Source organism: Sarcophilus harrisii, chromosome 4 (genome assembly GCF_902635505.1).
Source record: "Sarcophilus harrisii chromosome 4, mSarHar1.11, whole genome shotgun sequence".
Taxonomy (NCBI): domain Eukaryota; kingdom Metazoa; phylum Chordata; class Mammalia; order Dasyuromorphia; family Dasyuridae; genus Sarcophilus; species Sarcophilus harrisii.
Window position 1 is genome coordinate 32237033 of NC_045429.1, and position 19538 is coordinate 32256570.

The following is a 19538-nucleotide window of genomic DNA, read 5'->3' on the forward strand; positions in this document are numbered from 1 at the left end:
CGAAGTAGCTGAAACAAAAAGAACAAGATAACGAGTTCAGTTTTAGTTTGGCTAGTTTAAGGGACAGAAACATTTAGGGAAGATACCCAATAAGCATGGGAAATGTGAAACAGGGTGGGACTAGATATCAATTCGGAGTCATCTACAGAGAGGAGATAATTGGAACCTTAGGAATGGATGGGATCCTCAAGGAAAGTAGTGTAGAGACAGAGAGGACCAAGGATAACAGCCTAGGGGGTCAACTACACTCAAAGGATAGAAAAAGGAAAAAGAATCAGGAAAGAAGAATGAAGTTAGTTAGGGAGTTAAAAGGAAAATCAGGAGAGAGCAGTGTTATAGAAACTGAAAGAAGAGAAAATTATCAAGAATGAGGGGTATTGGTTAATAGTGTCAAATCCCGTCTAAAAATTGAAGATAATAAGGTAATCTGAAGGTCTATTAGGTTGTATACTATAAAAAGTTGAGTGTGTAGTGAGGAAAAGAGAAGCAAAAGGAACTATGCTTGTTAGTTTGTCAGCAAAAGGGAGCAGAGATTATAGAATAATGAAAAGCACAGATGGCAAAATCATCTTTCTTAGTACAAGAAAGAAAGAATTGAGTGCAATTATAGGTAGAGGGAAAAGACTAAGAGGGAGGGGGAAGACACACACAGAGACAAAGACAGAGAGAGAGAGAAACACAGAGAGGGAGACAGACAGACACTGAAGATGAGATTTTTGGAATGATCAATACAACAGGTCCAAGGAATAAAAAGAAATGGGATTAAGAGTACAAATGGAGGGGGTTTGCCTGGGGAGGGATAAATGATAGTACAGAAAATGGGAGAGGTGGCAATCTTACAGTAAAGTAAGAAGTAAAGTCATCTGCTGACAAAGTTAGGAATGGAACAGGGACCTTAAAAGTGAGGAGTCTTTGACAGGTAATTAGTCATATATAAACACTGATGGGTCTTTGATAGGTAATTAGTCAGATATATACAAATATTGCTGCGCATCAGTTAGTGTTCAGTTTGTTATATAACTGAACTTGCAGTGAACCAATCCTCGTGGTTTTATGACTTCACAAAATTTCGGACCTCAAATCTTGAAGGTAAAACCTTTTTTCAATATAGAGGAAAGAGAAGATATGAACTCCTCCATAGTAGCTGGGTTGAGGTGGCTAAATTGAAAAGACAGGGAATTAGAGCCAGTCAGACTCTCATCTGATTTCGTTTTGTGTCAATCTAAAGATGAGCCACATCTAGTTGTTGAAGTACTTCTCCGGGGGTAGAGTGCAGAATAAAGCTTCATCTTCAACCCTGATTATAGAGGGAATGGTAATCAGATGCAGAAAAAAAAAGGAACTAGAGTCACACAAAGAAAATACTCATCAAACCACTAAAAACTTTTGGAACAGACACCAAACCACAAAGAACCCCCAGAAATCTTCCCTTATTTGCCCTGGGTTGATATCTATCCCAAATATATGACTCTAAAAGATTTTTCTCATGAAGTAAATAGAGAAGGAATCACACATTTGTTCAGATAAGGAAAGCGGACTTCCTTATTCTTCCTAAACAAGGGAAGTGTGGCAGGGGAATTTTAAATACCTGTTCTACCATCACCACCACCACCACCACCACCACCACCACCACCACCACCACCACCACCACCCTGACCTTGATTTACATTATTTACCACTTCCCTCATGTAACAGAGTAGATGTGGTCTTAGGTAGTTAACATCATTGTTTCTTCACTATAAATTCTTAGGAAACTTAGGGTATAAGGCTCTCCTGAAATTCATCACTGATTTCAACTCAAGGCCAACCCAATCTGGTTGTTCACAGTCTAAGTGTTATAAGCACGGATGAGGTGCAGATAAACTGACACAAGCACAGTGAATCCTTTATTGTTGAAGATTACCATGTTATCATATGCAGCGCAAAAGGAAATGGAACTGCTCCACTTATTGTGCATTCACACCTTGAGTATTAAAGGACAAGTGAACAAATGACCAGCTGGGAGAGGAAAAATGAGACAAGAATTTTCTTACAAGACTTCTAATTTCTCAAAGAACTATAGCAACATGCTCATGATTCTTAGAAAAAACATTTGTTGGAGTTTTGAACTTTTCCTCCACCTGTAATTATATCTCATTGACAAATGAACTACCTTAACCTCGGTAAATTGGAAAGATTAGAGAGCCCTCCATACCCAGGGCTGTTTGCCTTTGGCTAATGCAGTTATCATATGGATATAAGCATAAAAAATAAGGGGTAAAGAAGTTCACAATTCTAAAAATTTTTGACCTCTTTAGTGCTGAGTTTCTACTTCAAGAATTGTCCATTCTCCTTGGGGAGAAGAACAATCTTCAGAGGAAAAACTTGTCATAGTGAGGCTTGCTGAAGAATCATCAAGTGGAGATGTGAGATCACTCCATCTGCTCAAAGTGTCCACATGTGCTTTACCCTGAGGTTTTGAACTGTCTCGTGCTAGAAGCAATGTCTGATTGATCAGATACTGTGCTAAATTTAGGTCTTCAGGAACAGAGTTTTTTATGTTGAGGTTTGAATCCTGCTCAGACAGCAGCTGCTTTAAAAGAGTCCAATCTTGTTCCGCAAAGTGCTGGCTATCTTCATAGTCTGTGGCTGTGCCATGTGTCTCTGTCTCCATGTTCTGCTCAAAAGCTTCGACCACATCCATCTCATAGATTGGAGAAAGGGCTTTTGAAGACCGGTGCTCATACATGCAGGTGTGTGCCAATGTGTCACAACCATCTATGTCTCCTGAAATAATCCATAAGACTCCACAATGTAAGAACCGCACAGCTGGCCGCCCCCCCTTGGGGTCTTGCAGATCAACACTAACTCAACGTAATAGGGACAATCCAACAAAGTAATAAAAGGAAAAAAAAGCTTATACAAAATTGACAAAATTTTGAAGCATCTGTTTTTACGTAAAAACACAAACAAAAACAAAGGATGTTTCTATGTGAAGTTTAAGCAGCAAAATCACCACTGGTCATTCACAATAAATCTTCATACTGTACTTAGAAAACTTCTGATACAGAAAATAACATAAATCATGTAAACACAAACACAGAATGCACTCAGGCATCTACTTCTCTACAATAACAACATAAAGGGAAAAAAAACCACAGTAATTTAAAGGTGACTTTTAAGGTATGTCAGTTTCCAAGAAGAGAAACAAAAGCATTCCATCCCAAGGCTTATCATCTAGTGCACATGCAAGAGAAGCTGCAGGCAAGGACAAACGAACACAAACAAGAGTCCAACCTGGAGATTGCCTGACCACTTGTTATGGTTCTGCTGAACGTGCTGGTCAGCATTGGATTAGTTCTGAATATACAAGAGCTAGGAGGTAGCTATTGCATATTTTAAACATGGGTCACTAGTTTGAATTACTATATTAATGAAGACAAAGGCAAAAAACAACTAGACAAGAACATTTCACACCATATGAAACAAGCCAAAGCTCTTTCATATGGGATCATTGCTTCTAAATAGAATCTCTTTTAGGAAATTTATTTTTTATTGGAAAATTTTAGAATAGAATCAGAGTGATCCTGAAAGTCTTAATCTCTGTAAAATTCATATAAATTGCTACAATAAATGGATATAGTCATTAAAATAAGTCAATGCTCTTGTTACATTGTTACTATAGTTATTGCACATCCCTCTTAGATATACATTGGCATAGTTCAATAAGCACACTTAATGTATACCAAAATTTCTGATAGTCAATAATGCCTGTTAAATTAGACAGAAAATAAATATATTACAGGAACTTGAGTTCTTATTCCTTCGCATAAAATCTCTCACTAGAATGGCTCTAACAACTATCAAAAATTTTTACTAAAGAGTAAATTATTTTTCATTAATATTCCAGAGAAGCAGTAAAGAAACAAACTAGCCGATTCAGATTTAAAAGAACTTTTAAGTTTCATTTAAATTTGAGTTAGTTGGCAAACAAATTCTACCTTGCTAAAATGCAGGCCACCACGCCAGACAACTTTAAAATCTGACTGTTAATTTAAGTTTTCTGAAGCATTTAGCGTTTCTATTTCTGTACATTACCTGCAGTGAGAGCAGTATTAGCATTTTCAGTAGGTGCATGGCAGATTTCTTTCACTAGACCTTCCTGAGTTAGAACCTGGCTCCTCTGGGAGTCCACAGACCAGGTTGAGTTGTTGGTCTTTGGTGTGTCTGAACTGGGTTCTCTTTGATGAAGTGCCAAATGACAAGGTCTTTCTTGAGATTTTATTTCACCCTCATAAAACCGGATGCACTGCTGTGTTTCATTGTCCTCTTCACACCTAACACTCACACTGGCATCTTCTGGGAGACAAAGTCCATCTGCTTTACCTGGTATATCTGCTGCACGGTTTGCTGAAGTACCCTGTTTATCTCTTTCTGTAGAGTCAAATTCATTAGGACCCAAGAGGAGGCTCCCCTTTCCTTCTGATTTGTCACTTTTTTCACTTTGTTTGCACTCTAAAAAACTATCTTCAATTTCTGAGTATCTGGAAGATGAAGTTTTTCCATGATGTTCATGACAAAGACTATCAAAAACCTCAGGAGTCAGAGAATTGATAGAGCGATGAAAGGGGGTATGAACTTCCCCATCGTCAGATCCCAATTCTTCACATTCATCCACGGAAAGTAAAATTGACCTTTTAAAATTGTTAGTTGCAGGAAACCCTCGGCTTTCATTTTCGGCTGCATCTTCAAAAGCCAAATTGACAATTCCTTGGAACTGCTGAGGAGGTGGGTTGGACAAAGGAAATTTTTCTGCAACATTTTCAGCTTCAGATCTTTCATCTTCCGTTTCGTCTGCTGAGGAAGAAACCTGGTCTGTTTCCTGAGTAAATGGAATACTTCCTCGTGGAAGATGTTCTTTCTCCTGAGGATGGTTCACTGCCATCCCTTGTTGAGACAAATTTTCGGGTCTTTTCCTAGGAATGTCATCATCACTTGTTGAATTGACTTGGAAAACATCAGAGTTGTTTTGCTTTTTCACTTTTACTTCTATCCTTAAACTACTATCATAGATTTTTAGTTCCTCAGGAGTGCTGGTATCACTGCTACTTCTTCCCAGAAAATCATGACATAACATAGTGCTGCATTTAGAAATGCCTCTTTCATTCGAGCCCTCATCGTCCTGAGACCCTCCAGCATCATAATCTTCAGATCGAGGCTTTATGTCATCAGATGACGTAGTGGCACTGCCAGTATCAGATTCAGGACTCTCCCGCTGGTGCATCCCACCTGTAGTCAGGTTCCAATGACCCACAAAAGGAGTTTCCAAATTCTCATGGCTCTCGGGCATTCCCATTGGGTTTGCATCTTTAGGAGAATTTCTTTCTGATATTTGACTCAAAAAACATTTATCAGAGACATCTGTTCTGTTTGGAACATGCCTGTCTTCTTGCATGGAAAATTCATCCGGCAACTGACTACTAACGGTTAGCTCTTCCTCAAAAATATGAGATTTTCTTTCATCTTGTACAGAATTAAAAGCAGGATTGATTCTTTCTGAAAGGCTCACTGAAGTATCTTTCCCACTTTTAATGTCTGATATAGTAGCCTTTTGTTCCAAATAGCTACCTCTCTCTGAAGACAAGTGCTTTCTATTTTCTGAATCTAAGTGATTTTTATCCACAAAGTTACAAATAATTTCACATTGCTGGGCTGGATTCGGACTTAAAGTCATGGATTTTAGATGGGTGCTGCTATAAAATTTTGACTCTGCATCACCACTCCCATCAGTAACACTATGTATCTTAGGCACATTGTAATTAATGCCTTCTCCATCACCAGGATACATTATGTCATTTTTACCCTTAGAAATGTGTTTGGATTTTACTTCACTTTTTACTGCTTCATTCGGTTTAGGTAAAATCTGAATGTTCACAGGAGGGAGTGACAATTCAGATTCTACTGTAGATTTATCAATTTCTTCATAATTTAATGGCTTTTGTGGATCAGACAGACTTGAAGATGAACATGTTTTCACACCATTGGTCTCTAATACAGGATTAATTGGTAACCTACGTTGCTTCTGTTTGGCTTTGTTATTATCATTAACTTGGAATCCAATAGGTTCAATTTTCTGGCCCCAATTTTTTGGTCCATCATTATATGTGTTCTTTAGGATCACAGGTGATTCACTTCTTGAAGATCTTTGGGAAGAAGGCTGACACTTTATTGTAGATTGCCCAGAAGTAGTTTTCTGTTTCTGATCTTTATTGTTAACAGTTTCCCCATTCTTTGAGGGCACCTGAATTTTGGCCATTGTTTTTACATTGGCTTTTGCCAAAGATGCATATGCTTGCTTTGTGGCTTTTTTCTTAGGTGTTGGATTTAGTATCACATTTTCTTCAGAATGTTTTAGAGAGGCTGTAGATTTTAATGAATTTGGTGAATCTCCTTGGGATCCTAGCAAAAAAAAAAAAGTTTAAAAATACACTACCTTTGAAACAAAGAATGAAATAGATTTAATATTAAATTATTTTATACAAGTAACTGGACTGAAAAAAGGCAGAACTGATTGCTGCTAAATAGGAGACAAAAGATCTTAATTTAACCCTCTTAAAAACTACATTTTTCTTCTCCATCAAATAAGCAGAAAGAATCCTGTTCTCAGTGAATAGTATTAGAATTAGATCTATCTCCTTTCATTTAAGATTTTATATAATTGCATATGTGATTCTTTAACTCATATCAAGGGTATGTCTTTTGTAAATTTGTGGAATACAAGCTCAATATCAATTATTTTGCTCTTGTAAGCAAATTCTCAACTCTGAAGTAGCTCTCATTAGGTTCATCAATACATTAAAATAATATATGCTAAAATATTAATGGAAAAATGGAAAAAATGTGATAAATTAAATTTTGGGAACACATTAAAATTTAAAGTAAAAATCCCTTCTTCCCCTAGTTTCTATAAACTTTAATTTAAATATTCAAGTTCTTCAAAGAGTTAAACATTTTAAATATTTAATTTAATTCTAATCTATTATCAAATGATAATAAACTCAATGACAAATTCTATTTCCATTATAATTTAATTCCTATTCCCAGATTCCGGAGAAATTCTTTCTTGTATAAGAAATTTCCTAAGTTATACTTACTTACTTATACTACAAATTTCCTAAGTTATACCATCACTGCAGGCACTCATTATGAATAAAGAATTCTTAAAATTAACAATGAAGCTTTCATAAACAACACATGGGCTAGAAACAAAAAAGTCCTTAAGTACAGATTAAGTTGGGAGATATAATTTTTTCATTTCATAAATAAAAAATAAGACAAAAAAAGGAAAGAAAAAAAAGAACAAAAAGAAACTCAACCATTCTTCTAATCCCCCTCCAATAAGTACAAATATCTTGTTAAAAAGCATAAATGTCCTTATTTATTTTGGGTCTACAGGGTAATAAAAAAAGAATATGTTAATTCAATGGAGAAAAGCAAATTAGAAAGGTTTCTATGGTACTTTGGCTGCCTGCTACTCAAATTCTCAAATTGAGTCCAGCAGTCAGAGCAATAAAAAACAGCTCATTCTCAGAGCCTTTCTATTTTACCTTGGGTTTTAGTAAGACTAGATGGAGCACTTTTTGCTCGTTGTAGACCTACAGAGCTACTGTGTCCTCTTTTCTTCAAAACTGCTTGGGAGACATGATCACCAGACCCCTTGCCAATAACCTTCTTGGTTGTACTAATAAAAAATAAAGAAAGAAAAGAAAACATGTATCAGATTTAAAATTCCAAACAAAACTCTCAAGTAAATAGTATGTCCTTAAAAATATTTTTATCAATATTTATAAAAGTATTTAACTTACAATCTACTTCCTTTTTGAAAAACAGATAATTCAAAGCTTCATATATTATCAATTTTAGAATTAAGATTAAAACAATTAATTATAAGTACCACAAATCTAAATATACTTCCTCCCCCCAACCCCAAACCACCATTTCTTCTAAATTTTCTTTTCTTTCTACAAAAAATGCTAGGTGGCACAGTGGATAGAGCACCAGCCCTTAAGTCAGGAGGACCTTAGTTCAAATTTGATCTCAAACACTTAATACCTCCTAGTTGTGTGACCCTGGGCAAGTCACTTAACCCCAATTGCCTCAGCAAATAAATAAATAAATGCTAATTCTTGACAAAACCTTGACCAGGATTCTTATCCTGGGGCCTGTAAACTTGTTTTAAAAACATTTTTGTCCTGCATGGGAGGATGTAAGTTGTAACACATTAGAACTCTCTCATTATCGTGGTAGTTAGGAATACATGTAGACAGATGGCACAGTTGTAAGTTGAATATGAATGGATAATATCTTTAAAAAATGATAATTAAGTGGTGAGAGGGGAATGTTCTGAAAGAAAGGGAAAGGGAGAAGTGGAATGGTATAATTTATTTGCCATAAAAAAAGAAAAAGAAAAAAAAAAGCTTTTACCATGGAGGAAACAGGGAAAGGAGAGGGGGAGGGAGGGAGTTAGCTCAAAGAGGAAATAACATACATGTTCAATATGGGTATAGAAATCTATCTTGCCCTTCAGGAAAATAGGAGGGGAATGTGATCCAGCAAAGGGGAGAATGATAAAAAAGGAGGGCATATTGGAAGAGGAGTCATCAGGAGCAAAATACTTTTGAAAAAAGACAGAGCAAAAGGAGAGAAAGAATAAATGGGGGGAAATAGCTAGCAATAGTAATTTTTTTTCATAATTATAACTTTTTATTGACAGAACCCATCCTGGGTAATTTTTTACAACATTATCCCTTGCACTCACTTCTGTTCCGACTTTTCCCCTCCTTCCCTCCACCCCTTCTCCCAGATGGCAAGCAGTCCTATACATGTTAAATATGTCACAGTATATCCTAGATACAATATATGTGTGCAGAAGTGAACAGTTCTTTTGTTGCACAGGAAGAGTTGGATTCAGAAGGTATAAATAATACGGGAAGAAAAACAAAAATACAGACAGTTTACATTCATTTCCCAGTGTTCTTTCTTTGGGTGTAGCTGCTTCTGTCCATCATTGATCAATTGAAACTGAGTTAAATCTTCTCTTTGTCAAAGAATCCACTTCCATCAGAATACATCCTCATACAGTATCGTTGTTTAAGTATATAATGATCCCCTGGTTCTGCTCATTTCATTTAGCATCAGTTCATGTAAGTCTCTCCAAGCTTCCCTATATTCATCCTGCTGGTCATTTCTGACATAACATTCATATACCACAATTTATTCAGCCATTCTCCAATTGATGGGCATCCATTCATTTTCCAGTTTCTAGCCACTACAAACAGGGCTGCCACAAACATTTTGGCACATAAAGGTCCCTTTCCCTTCTTTAAGATCTCTTTGGGATATAAGCCCAGTAGTAGCACTGGTGGATCAAAGGGTATGCACAGTTTGATTAACTTTTTGAGCATAGTTCCAAATTAGCAATAGTAATTATAAAAAGAATTTTGAAACAAGTTTCTCTGATAAGACATCATTTCTCAAATAGAGGGGGAACTAAGTCAAATTTATAAAAAATGAGTGATTGATAAATTGATAAATGATCAAAAGATATGAACTATCCCCAAAGGGCTATAAAATCAAAATTCTCCTTTGACCAACACCATTACTAAGCATAAATAGCCAAAAAATTTAAAAAAAAAAAAAAACCTTCAATGTAGCAGTTCTCTTCTCAGGGCAAAAAAAGTGGAAATTGAGATGTCCATCAATTGGGAAATGTTATATAATAATAAAATGTGGTATGTGTTTGTGAAGGAATATTATTATTCTATATGAAATGATGAGCAGGATGCTCTCAGAAAGTACTCTATGAACTCAAGCAAAGTGAAACATACTGTAATCAAAGTAATAGCAACATTCTGGAATGACCAGCTGTAAATGACTTTGCTATTCTCAGCAGTGCAATGACCCACAATTACTCTGAAGGACCTATGATGAAAAATCTTATCCATATTCAGAGAAGGAACTGATAGTGTCTGAATACAGATTGAAGCATACTCTCTCTCTCTTTTTAACTGTATTTTTTTTCTTGAGGTTTTGTTTTGTTTTCATTAGGGTGGGAAATCTATGTTTATTTTCACAACATGACTTTTATGCAAACGTTTTGCATAACTTCACATGTTTCTTAATTGGGGGTAGGGATAAGGGAAGGAAGGTAGAACTCAAAAGTTTTAAAAACAAATATAAAAAATTGTTTTAGATATGACTGAGGAAAATATTAAATAAATATATTTTTGGATAACTGTGTTCCAAAATACTTGGTTTGCTTTGTAATTTTACATATATTTTATACATTTAAAAACACTATTCTCAGAAGCGGTTTGTGCTGGGGGAAGAGAAGGAGAGACAGGATTATATGGGAGGTTCATAACACAGACAAAAAGATTAAATATCCCTGATCTAGAAAGAAGTGAGAATATGACTAACTTTTAGGGGAAAATATAAAAAAATATTATAAAGTTTGAATGAAGACCTACCTATTACTTGTGAGATTCTCATGTTCATTAACTCGTTTTTTGTTGGAAATTCCCTCAGGATTCCTTGAAACAGGCCGGGATTTCACAGCTATAAATTAAGCAGAGTGAGTTATGGGATAGAAAATATTAAATGCAGAGCAATTAATATATTGGCCAAATTAACTGGCCATAGTTCCAAACAAGATCATCTTGTTCAACCTCTTAGTGACAAGTTCTAGAGAGATAGGGGACTTGCCCAATTAGAACCCAGATGTCCAGAATCTTGACCTAGAAGACTGACCCTTGACCCTCCACAGCATTCAAAAACAAAAGTCAGTCAGGTTTACTTTTTCAGGAACTTCAGCAAAAACTATTAAATAACGAAGGATATCTTCACTCACCTGCAGCAGAACCTTTGGAAATCTCCAAGTTGCTCTTCATTATTTGATGTCCTTGAAGAGTATTACAAGGAGATGGTTTACTGTCAGAAGGCTTCTCTTCCTTTACAGATCCACTCTCCTTTGGTTCATCCAGGCACTCACTGGGACTTTGTAATTCCACACTTGAACTGGCTGACTTGCTGAGAGAGCCTGTGGAACCTGGGCAGGAAGAGTCCTTCCCGGTGGCTTTCTTCAGAGGCTTTGCTTTAGCTGTCATATTTGAGCTTCCAGTGACAGTTTTTGGCCGAGCACCTGCTCCTTTTCCTTCCTGGGTTTTTACTCCTTTTCCACTTACTGAATTTTTCTGTCCACTCAAGGAGGAGGAGGAGGAACGCTCAATATCTTGTCGAGCAAACATATCAGTCTTAGTGTTATCATTATTTTCTATTTTGGGCTTTATAACAGCTCTAGGCTTTCCAGAAGCAATCTTTTCCCCAGTTTTAATATCTTTTGTAATCTTAGACACTGCTTTTTTACTGTCCCTTCCCTTTAAATCATCATGTTTTGAAGATTTATTCACAGAATTTCTATTTGTACTTGATGTATGTCCAGAAGCACCTAGCCCATCAGATTTCATTTTCTCTTGATCAGTGGAGGGGTAACTACAGTAGTCTTTCTTGTCTTTTCCTCTCCAAGATCTGTTTTTTATATCACTAGAGTCTGAAATGGATCTACTTTGCTAGAAAAAAGAGAAAACACTTAGTGATATAAAAGAACATGCACCACTTTTAGCTCCTTGATATATAGCAATTGTTTTATACTCAATACTCAGTCCTTTAAATAAGAGAAAAAAGAGAAAAATTCATGTTATAATTATGAACAACCTACAACACGAATTCTGTTTTTTAAGGGCATCTGAATTAGAGTAATGAATAAAAGTTTATTTCACGTTGTTATTTTTAGTTAAGGTTAAAATTTTATATAAGAAATGTATATTTCTCATTCCCCAATTCATTAGTGGTCAAAGGACATAAATTAACAGTTCTCAAAAAATTAAAACTAGTAAAAACTATATGAAATCAATAATAAGGGAAATGCAAATCAAAAAAAATCCTGAAGCTTCTAGAAAACTGGTAAAGATGACAAATGATGGAATAGCCAATGTTGGAGGACTTGTCAAAAGATTTGTACTAAAATGTTATTAGTGAAACTACGGATTGGTACAACCATTTTGGAAAACAATGTGAAATTCTGGAAACAAAGACAATAAAATATCCATACAATTTGACTCATCTCATTGGCTAGGTATATACTTCAAGAAACTCAATGACAACAAGGCTCCACATATACCAAAATATTTACTGCAGTACTTTCAATACAAATTTTTCTGGCATCCAAAGCCTTTCATAACCTGTGTTCCCCAACCATTTCAGTCTTCTTAAACCTTATACTGCACCATGTATTCATCAACCCAGTAACACTGGCTTGCTTGCAATTACATCAACAAGACAAGCATCTCTCAGCTTTAAGCACTGTCACTGGTTGTGCGTGAAGACTGGAATGCTCACCCTCCTCCTGATTTCCATCTCTTAGTCTCAGCTAAAATCTGAGAGCAAAAAATATATTTTGCCTTTCCTTGTATTTTAGTATTCAGCACAATGCCCATCACATAGTAAGCAGTCAATAAATGGTACTGACTGAAATAAAGCAGATGTCCATCAAATGGGGCATGATTAAGCAAATTTTGATACATGAATGTAATGGAATATTATTATGCTATAGGAAATTATGAATCTGATTAATACAGGGAGACATGAAAATATTTACACAAACTAAAACAGAGAGAAGCAAAGCAGATCCAGGAAAATAACATAAAACAACTACAACAATATAAAAAAAAAAACACTGCAAAACAATAAAAATTGAATTTGCAAAATTATAAAGCATGGCTTCAAAGAAGAGATAAAGAGAATATTCTTTATCTCCTTTTCAAAGGTGGGAGTCTATGGATATGTATTATTGCATATGAGTTTTTTTTAACATGTTAATTGATTTTAGTGAAATTTTTTCCCTTCATTTTTTCTTTTGTTCTTTGTTGTAAAAGAGGGATTTTATAATGAAGAATAAAATGGAAATATGCAGGGGGAAATGTAGACAATATAAAACATAAGATCAACAAATATCTATTTTTTTTTAAAGAAAATTTTAAAAGCCACATATTTATCTACTGTAGGAGACTTACCAACTATAGTATAGTTATGCTAATATGCAGATGCTAGTATGGATCACAGAGACATTTTAAGTAGGTGTAATATAAAGGAAGTAGACAATATAAAACATAAGATCAACAAATATCTAATTTTTTTTTAAAGAAAATTTTAAAAGCCACATATTTATCTACTGTAGGAGACCTACCAACTATAGTATAGTTATGCTAATATGCAGATGCTAGTATGGATCACAGAGACATTTTAAGTAGGTGTAATATAAAGGAAGGTCCTTGCTTAAACTTAAACCTTTCCCTCAATTATGTCTGAATTCTACCATTAAAGAGAGGCATTTGTTTTGTGCCCATTTTTGAAAGTCCTCTTATACAATGCAAATATTAATAAGGAAAAAGAATAATAAATTTAAGTTCCTTATATTGTAGCATATATATAGTACAGAAAATAACAGAACAGAAAGTACGGCCCTTGACATATTAACACTGGGGTGATGGCTCTGGGCAAGTTACTTGACTCCACATTTCAGAAAGTTTTTTATGAGGAAAAGTTATAGAACAGATTGTATTGGTAAGAATAAGTTTCTCCTTACGACTTCCCTAAATCACAAGACAAATTAAATAATAAGTTCAGAAGGATGGAATATAAGAGGAAAATATAGAAATGGGAGCACTGGGCACCTCCATTTGTTTTACACCTCTACTTAGTCTAACTGTTCATGGAATGAATAAATGTTTTAAAATTTTATAAGGCTGGTAGATTTCCCAAAGTTATTCTGAAGGTTATATAAAAATAAAATTGTAAAATATACTTATTAGATTTGTAATAAAACATGTAATACTTTTTTCCTTCCTTGGCTAAGTTTATATAGTTCAATGGTATTTTATAGATCTTCAATTAAGATCTATAAAATACATACATTCCTTCAAACTTAGGAATTAATTGTACAGTGTTCCTACACCAAGAAAAATGAATACAAAAAATGTAAGTGAACCTATGAATAAAAGAGATGGCATAGTGTAGGAAAAAAAACCTCTAGTCTAGAACAAGGTAAGAAAATGTCTATCATTTATGTTTTATGGAGGTAGAAACACATAGTAAAAGGAGTACTATATCCTAAGGTAGTAGATTTAATTAGGTTTAAGACATAGTTCTACCACTAACTAGCAACAAATCATGTTACCTCTCTGGGATAAGCTTTTTTCACCTGTAAAATACTGAAGTTGAACAAAACACTCTCTAAAGTCTCTTTTAGCTCAAACATTTTGTGATTATCATCATCCTAGTTATTTCTCATTAGAGGAAGCATGGAAGAGCTGACAGAATACCAACCTTGAAGACTTGGACTTAGGACTTATCTTGGATACACCCTTCTCAGTGAAACCATGGACAAATGACCAAAACCCTCAATACCTCAGACAGTTCTTGGAAATACTAGAGTTTCCAGGATTTTCCAATACTGACAAACTTACAGTTCTAGACCAAAGAAGAACTCTTACTCATGCTCATGAGTAACAGTAAAAACTGTTATTCATCATAACTGTTATGACTATTTTTCTGGTCTGTTAACCAACAGTTTTGGTTAGCTATTGAGCAAGAAGTGGGCATATATTTGATTCAAGTGAGGAAAGTACACTATGCCTCTAGGAGAGGAGAGGAGAGGAGAAAAAAGGGAAAGGAAGACTCAAAGAGATGAAAAGATAGAGATGAGATGAGAGATGAATCATGATCTGGTAAAAAAAAAAAAAAAAAAAAAAGAATGCAGAGAAACAGCCAGAAAGGTAGGAGTACCAAGTTAAACATGTCATGGAAGCCTGGGAGGAGAGAATGGTTTGGTGAAGGGGATGGTCAACAAATATCCAATAAAATGAAGACTTGAGAAAAAAGGCCTTAGGAGTAAGCATTTAAGAAATTGTAGTTTCTCTGAAGAAGATAATTTTTATGGTGGTATTTTGGTGGAGGGATGGAATAATAGCCAGGTTGAGAGGGATGAGGAAGTTATAAGGACTTGACAAAACAGAAAATGATGAATGTACAAAACCCCTTCTTGAAGTTTAACCATGAAAAGGAGAAAAGAGTCAAAGTTCTGGTTACTTTTTAAGAATGGAATATGTATAGATGATAGGATAGGATCCAGTAGTTAAAAAGAAAAATTAATGAGAGAAAAAGAAGCAACAGTTGAGGAATCAACTCCACGATATACAGTAATGGCTTGGATCAATATCCCATGGTTGGCAGGTTGACCTTGGCAAGGAAAAGGGACCCTCTTGATTTAGTGTTGGTGCTCTCTCCACTTCTGCTCATTCTTATTATTGTATCATTCCAGTATCATTGCCATCTGTGAAGATTTTTCAATTATTATTCAAGTGTAGTATCAACACTTTTAAATTGATTCTGTACCCCACTATGGATTCCTGGTACTTAAAAAGCAGCTAGAGCACTTTATTTCCTCTATTTACTTCAGATTTTTTCCCCCATTTATTATGCTCCGAATTAATATTTGACTATAAAAAAAGTTGTTCATGACACCCATTTATGGGATTTAGTCACAGTCTTGGCAAAGACACTAGAAATAGCTAAGATAGTTGTCCATGTTGAAATTGGTCTTTCATGATCTACAGTGGGCTACATACCATTGGAAAAGATTTCATGTACACTGAAGAAAGATTTGACTTATTCTGCTTGACTCTGAAGATACTTTGGCATGCTGGATAACAGTGAATCTGGAGTTAAGGAGAGCTTGGCTTCAAATCTCACATAAGATGCTAGCTGTCTGATCCTGGGGAAGGCACTTCACTTTCCTGCACCTCATGAGGTTTGCTCCTTTGCAAAGTGTGTGTATTTGTGTGTGTGTGTGTGTGTGTGTGTGTGTGTGTGTGAGTGCATGGGAGGGGAGGGAATAGAGTCTAAGATCTCTTCTGGCTCTGCAATCCTATGATCTAGGACCAAGTGCGTACAAAAAAGAAAGGAGGAAATGTGACCCTGAAGTATTACAATGGTCCATCATAGAGTTATCCCAAAGTGAAATGGGCAGTCTCTAGAGGTGGAAAGTTCCCTATCTTTAAGCTATCTTTAAGCAAGTGAGGACCACTTGTCCAACAGGTCAGATTCAGGTTAAACCAAAACACTTTTGAGGCTCTTTCTTATTCTTGCATCCTGTAGTCTATGAAGATTACTGCTTCTAAATCACTCCATCAATCAACCAAAATGTCAACACACACTGGCCAAGTGGTGAGTTTAAGCCCCTAGTATTACTTTTTATTAATAGTCAAAAATGTCTCTGCAAGCCGTGGAATATTCAATATTTCCAAGGATGTAAAGTTGACGGTCATCTGAAGGGCAATAGAAAGACATATGTTAAGCCTGGGAAGGATGTGATACGTTACTTACTAAGAACTGTACAAGTAAAACTGTATGAAGGACGCTGTTAAGAGATATGTGTGATCATAAAAGAGAGGTTGGCTTGTCATACAGCATGTATGTTCCATTTGTATACATATAATATAATGAGAAAAAATTACAATTCCTAATATTCCTGGCTATATGGAGTCTCAGGGAGGATATTTGAATGCACATGGCCAATAGTCATATGGAATGAAAGAGCCTGAATGGTCGGTAATCTGTATCCCTGGAGGAGCACCCACAAGGGTGATATTATTGGATCTAAACCAAAAAGAATCCTCAGAGATCACCAAGTTCATTCAACCTACTTATTTTATAGGTGAGAAAACCAAGATGAAATGACTTGCCCAGAGTAGGATGGGTTACAAAGACATAGGTGGAATTTGTACCCAGATCTTTAGACCACAAAGCAAGCAACCTCAGATCCCAAAGCTACTGAAACATCAAAGACTATTTTTGTGCACTGGGTACTTCACAGTTTATAAAAAAACTCTATCACTCTATCCTTGAATTACATGTGTACAATATAGTTATTAGCACAAGAAGATTGGTGCTACTGTTTTCAGACAATGAAACCAAAACTCAGAGATGAAGCAACTTGTGCACTGACAGCTGTTAAGTAATAGGGTTAAAGCTGGTCCTCTTAGACCAAGTCAAATGCTCTTTTTACCATAGAAATTTGACTCTTAAATGTACAGATAACCTTTTTTGGGCTTCTTCAGCTTGGTGATCCCTGAGTTGCTTTCTTAATTGCTAGGAGTAGGATAGTTAGCTGATTTGTTTGGTGGTGGGTTTAATTTTTTAATTTAATTTTTTATTAATAAGTATTTCTCATCACCCAATCCTCAATGAAAAACAAAAAACCAAAACCCTTTGTAGCAAACATAGCCAAGTAAAACAAATTCCCACACTGGCTATATCCAAAAATATTTTGCCTAATTCTGCATCTCATGTCTATTAATTTATCATTAAGTATTTGGCCCTTATTTCCAGCTCCCTTTCCTGCTTTGTTGACAATTTTCTGTGTTTTTAAAAGTAATTTTTTATCAGAAAAGAAACTCTCAATAAAAAGTTGTGAACAAGCAATAATATGTTAAATTATTCATACCAAAATATTGAGTTTTCATATGTTTGTATATATACATATATACAAAAATTTTGTTAAAATTATAACATCTTATATGCTTCTGTGTTCCTCCTTTCAGTTTTTTCCTTCTGTCTACAGGGATGGCTGCTGCAATTTTTTAATATATAACCATAACTAGAGTATCTTCCACCAAAGTCCTCTAATACCTCATCCTTGAGTGGGATCTTTGGGTCTTGAAGGCTTTGCCAGTCTGCACAGGACATGGAGTCATAATGACCCAGGTTCTAATCCTGCTTTTGACACTTAGCTGAATGGCTAAGCAGCTCACCTAAACTCACTGTGCCTCAGTTTCCTCATCTGTAAAATGAGGAGAAGAGAACGAGGGACAGGATGAGACGGGAGGGAGAGAGAGAAAAGGAATGAAGAGAACTCATCTTTCCTTTTGGGTCAAGAACAACATGCAGTCTATGCTGTTCATAGACTTTGCTACCTGCCTTTCTGCATTAGAATCAGGAAGACCGGAGTTTAAATGTAGGCTTAGACATTCACAAGCTGGACAACATGGACAAGTCACTTGGCTTGTCTGTCTTAATTCTCTGGAGAAGGAAATGGCAAACCTCTTCAGTATCTTTATCCATGTATACATGACCCAACATTTTGGTTCTCTGATCAAACCTTATTTTAAAATATATACTTTAAAGTTACTCATTGAATGAATGTACAGCTCCATCTTTAGAGCTCTTCCAAAACACTATCACTTTGAAAACTGCATGGCAATGAATTTGGTAGGCTCTTAAACATCTCAATGGACCGTGAACTCATGCTTCAGGGTGACCTGTTGACCCAACTCCAGATTTTCAAAGCACTTCGCTGTGAAGTCTCATCACAAATGATTTCAGAGCCCAACATCCTGTTATAAGTGAACCTCTGTTACAATATAACCTTGAGCAAGATCCCAAAGGGATCCATTTCATATGAAATTCACACAAATAACAATTCCATCATAATGATGCTATATTATTTACTCATTTAGTTTACAAACACAGTGTTCATATGACTTCTTAGAATTTACTAAGCACCAACTATGTGCAAGTCGAGGCATACCAAGCAAAGTAGTCCCTGCTACGTACTTTGTATTTTGGGGGAAATGACATTCATTAATATGAAAAAGAGACTCTATACTAAATACCCTGCTATGGGAGATAGGACTGACAATCCTACAATCTCTCAATTGGGTCTGGCTTCTACTGATACTATTCCAAGGTTACTGAGAGTGGTTTGGTATTTTCATCTGTCAGTTCTCTCAGGACACTGGGATATAGTTCATCTGGGCATGGGAATTCAAATATTTTAGCATAGGGAAAAGAGAAACAAATGAAAAATGTATCTTGTAATAAGTAGGTTAATTGAGAAATTTTAAGATTGAATTAGATCTACAATTCAAGTATTTGAATTATTGGTACAGTTCCAATATGCTTAGTTGCCAATAGGGCTTTCAAGGAATGGGAGAAGTATTATACCATCTACCACTCATGCCAGTAAAATAGTAAGCACTATAAAATAGCACTTTCTTTCTAAATAAGCTATTAAAACTTTAGAACTGCACTAATGTTTTTGGAATCTCCTATATAAAATATCAAATTAAAATGCCAAAAAATCCAGTGAAAAAAAATCTAACAATGAAGGAATAGAATTGAAACATGAATTATTTCAATACTTAAAACAAATCTGAAATTATTTTTGAGCATTATTTTTCTTATTTGACATGTGAAGATGAAGGGATTTACCTGAGAACTACTGAATATTGGTTTTTTGCCAAGTCTTCGATCATCACCCTTATCAAATGCAGCTGTAAAAGAAACAGTGATTTATTTCTTTAGCAATCAATTTGTTTTCATAAAAAGAAAGCAGGAAGATAGCAGGTAGGAAGGACACGTCTGGGTGGAGATATTTTTGAGTT

At 35.4% G+C, this 19538-nt stretch overlaps 1 protein-coding gene across 1 annotated transcript in view; it reads right to left on the reverse strand.

The window, feature by feature from the left end:
• Nucleotides 1-1864: 1864 nt before the first annotated feature.
• Nucleotides 1865-19538, reverse strand: part of BTBD8 (BTB domain containing 8) — a 112172-nt gene continuing 94498 nt past the window's right edge. Inside the window, 6 exon segments of the mRNA XM_023501621.2 lie at nucleotides 1865-2766; nucleotides 4078-6438; nucleotides 7587-7720; nucleotides 10509-10596; nucleotides 10889-11606; nucleotides 19366-19427. Of these exon segments, the coding sequence (XP_023357389.2) occupies nucleotides 2294-2766; nucleotides 4078-6438; nucleotides 7587-7720; nucleotides 10509-10596; nucleotides 10889-11606; nucleotides 19366-19427 (3836 nt within the window). The 3' untranslated portion in view covers nucleotides 1865-2293.